The 11,181-nt window shown below is 33.8% G+C and overlaps 1 protein-coding gene across 1 annotated transcript; it reads left to right on the top strand.

The window, feature by feature from the left end:
- Window positions 1-503: 503 nt before the first annotated feature.
- LOC135086613 (ephrin type-B receptor 1-B) lies at window positions 504-10,881 on the top strand. Its single transcript, XM_063981363.1, has one exon. The coding sequence runs from the start codon at window positions 877-879 to the stop codon at window positions 3,913-3,915; it is 3,039 nt and encodes a 1,012-aa protein (XP_063837433.1). The 5' UTR covers window positions 504-876; the 3' UTR covers window positions 3,916-10,881.
- Window positions 10,882-11,181: the final 300 nt, after the last annotated feature.

Here is an 11,181-nt window from a genome sequence, read left to right as displayed (position 1 = left end):
GCCTCTATGCCAGGGTTTTTATGTTCCTGGTCAGGCTATAAGTAGGTACCTATGCCGCATTTGAAAATTTTGTGACTAGCTACATATCTGACTGTTTATTAGGTATTTGCTATTATTTAATATTAGTGGATTTATATAATAACGTGATGAGTGTTTGTATTGGTCTTGGCAATTAATTTATTATAAAAAATCGTAGTAAAACATAGTGCAAGATTACAATTTTCTCAAGAAATCCTTGTCAAGTTTTTGTTTAACGCTACATTAATCTAAGAGCTCCACATAAATCAACGGTAACTTATGGGGATTTAAACAAACGATTATAAATCCTTTCATCATTGATACAATACAGTTGTAATAATTAAAGGATCATTATAAAAAGTTACTAACTGAACACTTGGCTTCAAAGCATAACGCCTTTGCCTTTGCTTATAAAAGGAACGTGAAAATATAACAATGGAATGGAAAGCAAAATTTTAAAAAATTTCTATATGGCAACACTAAAAGCTGCTGCGCGTCCATGTCAAGTGAGTTTCATCTGTAAAATACGGGATCAATAGAAATGCGGAATCTTCACTTAGAACTGTAATAATTTGTCGCCTTCCATCAAGAAATACGACGGGAAACTATACGGGTGTGTTTACAGGGAGAAGAGTGTAATCAGTGAACATGTTCTCTCCGCCCAGTAGTTACATACATTGCATCGGAGTGAAATGACGGGGCTGCCCTTTATTCGTAACAAAGTGAAGTGGTAACTTGGTTGGATTTCTAAGGACACGGGACTGAGGGCATTATGTAGTGAGACTGTGGTATTTTTGCGTCATCTGTCGCGCTTACAGCGTCGTGCTTGGAAGTTTCGTGTTTTATTATGTGGTCGAGATGATGTGGTTGCTCGCGGTGGCGGCCGCGACCGTGGCGGCGCTGAGCGTCCGCGGAGAGCAGGTTCTACTTCTCGACACCACCACTGAGGCGACTTTGGGCTGGACTCGGTTCCCCTACGGCCCGCAAGCGAGCACCCCTGGCTGGCTGGAAGAGTCGTACACCAACTTTGAGAAGCAAATCAACTGGCGGTCATACGTGGTATGTGATGTTGCACATCATAATGTAAACAATTGGCTATGGACACCATTCATAGAGAGAAGGAATGCAAATCGTATCTACATCGAAATTAAATTCACTATACGTGACTGCTCATTGTTTCCTGGGAATGCACTTAGTTGCAAAGAAACATTCAGCTTACTATACTATGAGTTTGATGTTGCCACTCGTGAACAGCCACCCTGGGAGCCAGAGAGCTACAAACTAGTGGGCAGAATTGCAGCTGGTGAAGGTAGATTTAATACAAATTCTGAAGTGGATATCAATACTGAAGTAAAGAGCATAGCAGTAACTAAGAGAGGAGTGTATTTTGCATTTAGAGACCAAGGAGCATGCATTTCCATTTTAGCTGTAAAGGTGTACTACATCACATGTCCAGAAGTAACCGTCAACTTTGCCAGGTTCCCAGCCACACCTACAGGTAGGGAAGTTACTGTCATAGAACAAGCAAACGGTACATGTGTGGAGAATGCTGAAACTGCTCCAGGTGAATCCCCTCCAGTATACTTGTGCAAGGGAGATGGCAAGTGGACACTACCTAGTGGTTCCTGTAAATGCCGTGCCGGATTTGAACCTGATGATAATAACCAAATATGTAATAAATGTCAACCTGGAAAATTTAAATCTTACACAGGAGATGACCCATGTGCACCTTGCCCTGATTATTCAGAATCCACTATTTATGCCGCTTCAGAATGCAAATGTGTTCCGGGATTTTACAGAGCTAAAAAAGATCCCAAGAACTTACCTTGCACACAGCCACCTTCAGCACCAGACAATTTGACAGTAACATTTGCTGACCAATTTTCAATTTCTCTTGCATGGCAACCTCCACATAAAAATGGAGGGCGTAATGATGTCACTTATCGAGTCTATTGTTCCAATTGTGGTTCTAATAGTGTTGAATACAGACCTGCATCTACAGGATTAAATTCAACAAGAGTTACTGTTCTAGGCCTAGATCCAATGACTGAATACAAAATTCAAGTATTCGCAGAAAATGGGGTCTCTGAGCTTACTGGAGAACCTCCTAAAAAGGTTGAAATAACAGCTATAACTGAGGCATCTTTAGTCAGTGTGGTATCCAAGTTAAGGGTGCTTAGTGTAGAAAGTGATAAACTTTCACTTACATGGAATCCCCCACCAATAGATTTGACTGATCCTGAAGATACTATAGAAAGTTATGAAGTAAAATGTTTTCCAAAAGACAACATTGAAAAAAGTGCCAATACAACTTTAAAGATTACAAAAGAGCCTCATATTACTATAACAGGATTGAAAAGAGATACAGAATATGGAATTAGAGTACGGGCAAAAATGAAGCGTGGTTGGGGTGAATTCAGTGGAATAGTCTATGCTCGTACTGGATCTGTTCTGGAAACAACTTTTGTAGGTGAAGAAGAAGGAGCGCAAGTGCGTTTAGTTGCTGGTGTAATGGTTGCTGTCGTAGTTTTATCAGTAGTGGCTATCATTGCCGCAGTGCTGTTTTTACGATCCCGTGCCGATGACGAATGTGATAAGAAACAACCGAATGACTGTAACGCTTTGAACTATCGTAATGGCGAAGTTTACACCGGTCCAGAAAGACCAGCGAAAACCAGTAGTAATGCTACTACCCCACTGTTTGCTGGCACTGGATCTAGAACTTACATTGATCCTCATACTTACGAAGACCCTAATCAAGCTGTACGGGAATTTGCCCGCGAGATTGACGCATCATGCATCACGATTGAAGCAATTATTGGCGGAGGAGAATTTGGCGATGTTTGCCGTGGTAAACTGAAACTGCCTGCAAGCTGCGGCCAGGAAATAGATGTAGCTATCAAAACTCTGAAACCTGGATCTACAGAGCGTGCTAGGCGGGACTTTTTAGCAGAAGCGTCTATAATGGGCCAGTTTGAGCATCCTAACGTCATATTCTTGCAAGGTGTTGTCACGAAATGCAATCCAATTATGATAATAACTGAATTTATGGAGAATGGCTCCCTGGACACTTTTTTGCGGGCTAATGATGGTAAATTCCGTATTCTACAGCTTGTAGGCATGCTTCGTGGCATTGCCACCGGTATGCAATACCTTTCCGAGATGAACTACATACACCGCGATCTTGCTGCACGTAATGTGCTCGTAAATTCCCAACTGGTATGTAAAATCGCCGATTTCGGTTTGTCGCGAGAAATTGAATCTACCGCTGATGGGGCATACACCACCCGCGGAGGTAAAATACCTGTGCGATGGACAGCACCCGAGGCCATTGCATTTAGAAAATTCACGTCAGCCAGTGATGTTTGGTCGATGGGTATAGTTTGCTGGGAGGTGATGAGTTTCGGTGAGCGTCCATATTGGAATTGGAGTAACCAAGATGTCATCAAATCCATAGAAAAAGGTTACCGTCTTCCAGCACCTATGGACTGTCCAGAAGCAGTGTACCAGCTCATGCTCGACTGTTGGCAGAAAGAGCGCACGCATCGACCAACTTTTGCGAGTATTGTAAAAACCTTAGATAAACTTATTCGTTGCCCCGACACCTTAAGGAAGATCGCCCAGAATCGCTCGGCTGATCCACTCGCGGGTGACACCCCTGATTTAAACCAGTTTTCTTCTGTGGAGGAATGGCTGGAATGTATAAAGATGTCTCGGTACATTGAGAAGTTTAGAGCGGCCGGCATCACAGATATGGAAGCAGTTGTAGACCTCACAGTCCACCAGTTGGCGTCATTGGGCGTTACGCTCGTCGGCCATCAGAAAAAAATTATGAATAGTGTTCAGAGCATGCGTGCTCAGATTCGCGTTAGCGGGCCTTATGGATTTCTCGTGTAAAAATTTGCTCAGATATAGTGAGGTATCAGTGCAGTGATTATGAGATACATGCAGCTATAGAACAAACATTGATCTCGTTTTGAACAAGGACAAAGATCTCACAATGTGCAGATGAAGTGGTTTTTGATTAAAGTGATTTATACTATTGAAATAATGCATTTTGTATATTTTTCTAAAAAGGACTGACATAAGGTTAGACTTAAGGTAACACAAACATCTTTCTTAACTTGCTAAGAAAAATATCAATGAAAATATATTTATGCTGTTTATATTTTTTCTATTTTAATTATTGTATCTGTTTGGTGATAAACTTTTGTAACAGTTGTGCAGATAGCAATAATTTATGTAATGGCCTAATGCACTCAAACTTATTTAACGATCAAAATTAGCTTTATAGTACTCCCGTCTCGTACTTGGTAACTTTTATACAACGAAACAGAGCCATCATTTATTTTAAGGATACAATTTAGATATATTTCTCATAATTCAGTGCAGCTATTAAAGAAATGATATGATAAGATTTTGGAGAATATAAAAATAATGTCTTTGAACCAGTATTAAAAAATTTATCTACCTACACCGTTTAAATGATTTATCTTGACTGATGTTTGTAATTAATTATTTTGTATGTTATTTCAATTTGTACTTATATTTATGTTGTTTATAAAAAATAAATTTCATTGTGGAACTAGGGGTAAATGAGATTATGGAATAGTTTTTTTTTATAAAAGTACTGTTAAGAAAAGAGTACAAGAGGTATCAAGGCGATAACTTTTTTGTTGGAGCTTGTCTCAAGCATCTGAAATGATAAATTTATTTACATACTGTAAAAATTTAGACTATAAAATTTTAACGTAGGTAGCTAATTCTGCTGTAATTTTTGGATGAATAATTATTATGTGTATATTCGTGAGTTTCGTTCCAAAATGTTGTAATGTGTTAATATATACCATTATAATGTGTAAAGTGTCAAATGCTTATATATTTTGCCTGCTTTCTTTTTTTGTGACATTTTGATGTAACTTATACTGCCATGTGATGAAACTGAATGTACTTAATTATTGTAACTATAAACTTGCAACAATGCATTTAGTTAGTATCTCGTTTTTACAATGCATGTACATAAGGCTGAACGTATTATTTTTAGTGTATATCCTTGCTTTAAAATACAAATAATGTAAATATCTAAATATTCTCACACAAAGTTTTCACTTAGGAATCGACCATTCAATAATTTTGTTTAGGTTGCAGGTACAAAGAGTACACACTGGAAATTTAATCTAAAATCTTGGTGCTGACGTTTGTCCTAACTCGTATTCCTTTTGTGTTCTTGCTCAAAGGGATTGAAGCGTGTTTTTAATGAAAACGGGACACTGCTCTACTCGTCGCGGTATTTTCATTGCTCACCATTCACTTGGAATTCTATCGTGCAGTCTTTGTGTGCGAACTATTCAGTGTTTTACTTAATAGTATAGTTGATTTTTATTTTTTTCGTTGTAAGAATAGATGAGGTAACAGAATATTGCCAACATAGTGATTATAGTAAGAGCTTTGCTTATTATTTCTTACTTGTGATGTATTCGCAGGATTGTAGCTGCGACTAATAGGCATCTATATTATTTTCTTTACAAATTACGTACGTAAGTACTATTTTTATGCTGTGTGGCAACTTGACTTCACATACAAGTGACTTCTGAAGCTAAGCGATTTTTTTCTGTTGTTTACATTTTTGCTGAGAGCGATTTGATCTTGAAATTTTTTTTGTTCTAAAATTTTGTCTGTCGTCGTATCGTTATTATACACCCATTTAAAAGATCGGTTTATTTTACAAGATATTTCTTTTCAGTTAAGTGTTCATGAAAACTTTTTACTAATCAATAATTAATACTATATTTTGCTATACGTCAAGTTCTACTATACTTGCCAGATTTTACATGAACACCTGAGGTATCAATGAAGGTATATTAAAAAAAATCTAAAATCAAATGATTTATACTGTTATGATTTGGTACTGTTCTGATCCTCATAGCGTGTCTATAATGTGTCTTTTAGAATCAGTTTGCTTAATTTTACTATTATTTTCTTAAAATCGATCGATTTAGAATACTTAACCAAATAAGCATTTTTCTACTTGTAATCTATTGCATACATTAACACAAGTACACGATGTTTTTGAAATTGGTTAAAATTTTTGGGACATTCATTATTTATTATTATCCACTACATGTTACTTGGCTCACGTATCATTATAATAACTTTAAATTAATTCTTAATCTTTTAGAAATTCCATTAATTTAATTGGTAACAATTAAATTTTCGGTTCTGAATTTAATACCTTTTATCATCTCTTAAAAGATAATATTTCAATTAACTACATTCGAATATAAATCAAATAATATTTAATCGAATTTATACTATTCGTTATTGCCACAAAGCGCTATGCGAATTCCAATGTTCATTATACTAAATTGAATTACCTAGATTAACACTCAGATGATATGTTGCATAATTGGATTAATGGATTCAATACACAATCATATTGTTTACTAATTAATTTGCGATGCCATTTAATTAAATAAGATGGACATCTCGGCATTACATTTGAGTATTCGGCACGTTAAAACAATACTATAATTACTATCTATTTAAATGTTTGAAAGCAGTTTTTTAAGAACAGGTATATTCATGACTTATTTATCAGCGCGAAGTAATGTATTTTGCTGCACATGATAACACACGGTGTAAACTAATTTTATATACGAAAAAAGAGCCAATAACATGTAGTTACTTTACATTATCCTTTTCTATACTATTTATTTGTTTCAAAAATATCTTCTTAGCACTCGTTTTTAAGCATACGATTAAGAAAATAGTTTTTGTTCATTACAGATGGAATAATTGTCTAAATTGTTTTTGCTATTATGTTTACTTCGTATTAAACAGCACTACATAATGTTTTTAACTATGCAATAAGAAGTTCATCATTTTTGTGATAAGTACGAAGTAATCATAACAGTACCTAAGATTTTATTATTCAAAAAATAGACATAATAGATTTTATGTATATTGTGTTCAGATTAAAAGCAAATGCAATAAAATACATATTATATAAACTGTTAAGCAGATGCGAAATGTTATGATATATGAACTTCTTTTGTAAAAGTCTTCCATTAATTTGTATGCTATGGGGATATGTTTTTAAAGATTATAATCAAAAATGGTAATATTTATTTATTGTTTTCTTGCCTATGGATTCATACATAGGGTGAATTTTTCATATGTGCGATGTTTGCTAAACTTGGAACTATCTAGTAGGTATAAATAATGTGGAATATTACGAACACAATCGCTCCAGTGATGCCTTAGCGCATTTTGTGCTATTTGATATAGTGTTGGGAAAATCACGTGTATTTGAAAAAAATACCCTATGTATTTTGATAGTTAAAAGATTTATTGCATTTGCTTAAATCGTGGAGAGTACTTTTAACAGATTTATTCACCGTTTCTGTATTTAAATGGGCGGCAGTCAATCAATAACAAATAATTTTACAAACAGTCACAAACTATTTAGAATTTAGAAGATATTTTAGTTCAATATAAATAGAAAGCATTAGTTTAATATCTTGCCCGTTGTGGTTGATAAAGACCATAAAAATCCTTTGTCGTTGGACTTGTGTATCTAATTCCGTTTAGTTACAGGTCAACGAAAGTTGAGGCGAACAAGTACTCTCATTGATGTAATATTTGAATACAAAACACTAAAAACATTCAATTTCAAATATCAAATACACTAGCTACCTCGCTCTTCTTAAAATATATTCTGCAAGCGAGACAGAAAGCACTTGTCAGTCCCACTGCGCAAGACCTAATCGCAGTTACGGTAGTGATAAATTGAAAATTATTAATAATTACCGGTCATTATTATTTCCGAAAGTTGAGAAATTAATAACATTTATCGTTGATTATTAAAAATTTAACTTTGGTACCAACAAATGTGTGTGTACAGCCACAGCCACACATTTAGATATTTTGTTTGTTTTGTTTTCATATCTTACTAATACATACATATTGTAATTTGGCATAACAAGTCTGAAATTAATATTCTTTGCATAATATAAATTATTTTGCCGTAATGCCATATTGTTTAGATATAGTGTCAAAATAGGTTAATGTGAGGCCCTAAGCCTAAGCCGCCTCTTAATTTTTTTACATAAAATAATGATTTTTAATTTATCACGTTTACCGTAACATATACAAATATTTGCTTGTGTCTCAACTCTCGTTGGGCGACCTATACTTGGATTTATTTTGATATTTTTTTTCTGGCTGGCTGTTGAATTTTGAACCTTCAATTGAGCAGCAATATGATATGTGTGTATGTGTAGAGAATTAAAAAAAATATTTAGTTTCGCAAAAATAAGCTTGTGAAGATTGATTTCTGCTATTTTTAGGACACCATTATCGTTTTAAAGCCAGATATCTTTTTCATCGCCATGAAATGAAAGCATAATAAATTATGCATTATCTTTATAACTAATCTTAGTTGATAAATATTTGTGACAATCGTTACCGCTATCATAAATCAAATATTGCTTATGAACACGATTAGGAAAACTAAAGATTGTGGAATTACACCATCTGGCAAGTCATACCTACTGAAAAACAACACACTGCAAAATCATTAATCCAAAATGTAGATAAGAAATTATGTGAAATAAATAACCATTTTATATACAAGGTTATTTTTAGTATATACGAAACCTTAAAACTATTTGTTCATAATCAGTAATAGAATCCATAGCAATATTTTTTATATCATGTTACATTTTGACTAAATAATATTTACAAATCCATAATTTACGGACACCTTACTAAAATGTTCTGCGCGTATGGAAAATGTTGTCAAAGCTTAACAAACATTGCGTTGTCAACAACGAAAGTGCCGCGCGCTGTACGATGTCTACACTCGCGACTCGATAATGGGACAACAAATAAAGCTTGGAACTTCGTGAGTTTTTAAGGTATCATTTTAATTTTTTTTATACTGATTCTAAAGATTAAAACACGTGACACGTGTTTCGGCTTTCGTATATACAAAAAATAACCTTGTATACAGCATAATTTAAATACAGAAGCGGTGTAACTGTTATTCACAATCTTCCATAATAATTGTACCTATTACAAAGAAAACTGAACACCATATTGTAACTTTAACATAGCAGAAACACCAATAACACCAATGAAGTAACCTCGATTTACTAGAATGTAATATAACATTATGTAGTGTACCTACTTATAAACATTGTTACGACTTTCCTTCAGGCACTATTAAACCTACCACGTTTCGTTTTGCTAATCGTTGTGGACAGAGCTGTGTTTGTTCGAAAATGAAGTAATGATTTAAGTATGCACCCACTTGATTGCAAAGTAATAGGTGTATATTATATTATTATTCATTTCATATACATATTCATTTATTGCATCCTGTTGTACAATTAGGTGTTTACAAAAGAAATATGTGTAGACACAAACAAGAGCCCTGTAAGGGCATTGCAAGTTATTGAAAAATATCAATAATTGAATTGAATAAATATTCAGATATCATGCCCATGCCATAATCAATATTTAAGGTATACCCCTGAACTTAGTTTTCAGTACCTAATGTATTTCGTATTGGAGAGTTTGTTAATAAATATAAACATAGCTGCGAGCATTCATATTTTAGTGTCCAAAATTCATTTTTGAATTTGCCTGTATGAATCATAGCAATGTTTGTAAGCTATTCATTGTATGTAGGAGGAGATAAAAAAATTACAGTCCCTCAATTCTAAATGATTATTAGCTAGAGTAAATTTAAATTATAAGATAATTTTTGATACGACGATGAGGAAAGAGTAACATAGATATTAAAGATTTTTATGTCCAGTATTTCGAAACGAGTAATGTTTTAATCGATGTTTTTTTATGTTGCGAAGTATGAGGCAAACAATAGAATGAAATTAATTTTATTCTGTATACCAATGCGATTTTACTGAGATGGATAAATTATTTTTATGTTTGGATCATTTTATTAAAACTTAATACATATTGAAAATTCTATCGAGTTTTAGACATTGTAACTCTTTTTCCTTATTCTGTAGAGGAAGGTTTACGTTTACCTATCAATTTACTAAACTTGAAAATTATACATGCAGAGTGCTCTACTGTGTTTGCCTGTTACTTTGCAAAGATGGGTGTATTTGTAATTGTAAGATGTATAATATAACACCGATAATAATCTTAACGCCTAAAGCAATAAATGAGCCTCACTTAGACCTTCTTAAGTCAAGCCATGTCAACTTAATGAAAATAAGATTCAATAGTACCAATCGAGATATTTGTAAGATTTTCTCTTTTGGTATTGCACTGTACATTTTCTATTTTAGAACCTACGGTATGTTTATTTAATAATCTTATTCATGTAAACATACTAACAAAATAATTTCCAATAAATAAATCACGCACCAGTTCTTAAACTCGCACCATTCTGCAGTGCAATGCGAAAAGATTATATTTTAGGTAACAAAACATTTGTGATATATTCAAGTAAAAGCTATACTCAAATCTAAATAAAATGTAGGTTTATCGTCGCTTTCGCAGTTGGACGATTTAGGTCTAATTATATTATCTTTTATATTGAAACCATAAAATAGTTAAAAAAGTAGTAACACCAAGCATAGCCTAAAATGGTAATAACATAGAGTGATGTTAGATTTATTTATAAGTTTTTATAGAGCTCGCAGGGATGCCAACACAGGTCCTTCGGGCCGGATTCAAATATTCTTTAGTTTAGCATCCCTGCAAAGTATACAGAATGATGGTTATAGAATAAAACTTAGGCAGTTTTAAATATTTAATATGAATCGGTTTAGAATAAACGAAAGTGTAAGCTTGGCTATAACTTATGTAATAAACTATTGATACTTATTACAGTGCTTTTTATTTATCATTCGTTCACACTCGTGATGTTGTGATAATTTTCCATTATACAGGGTGTTTCTTGTAAGGTGTCAAGCCGAAGGCAGGTGATAGGTGAGGACTAGACCTATCGATTTCACCCCCATGTATGTTTTACGATTTTTCATAGTTTAGAAGTTATCGTTAATTTTGTGATTTTTTCAAATTGTATGACCTAGTAGGCTTTAAATTTTTTTTATCTTTTTTTGGGTCGACTTTTCTCAGAATTCTTTTTTTTGACAGATTCCCTATTAATTGCAGATTTTTGAA

This window comes from Ostrinia nubilalis, chromosome Z (genome assembly GCF_963855985.1).
Source record: "Ostrinia nubilalis chromosome Z, ilOstNubi1.1, whole genome shotgun sequence".
NCBI classification, from domain to species: Eukaryota; Metazoa; Arthropoda; class Insecta; order Lepidoptera; family Crambidae; genus Ostrinia; species Ostrinia nubilalis.
The sequence above is the reverse complement of the archived record's forward strand: the minus strand, read 5'-3'. Positions and strand labels throughout refer to the sequence as shown.

Coding starts and splice junctions, on each gene's coding strand:
- LOC135086613 (XM_063981363.1), top strand. CDS start 877: ATGATGTGGTTGCTCGCGGTGGCGGCCGCGACCGTGGCGGCGCTGAGC.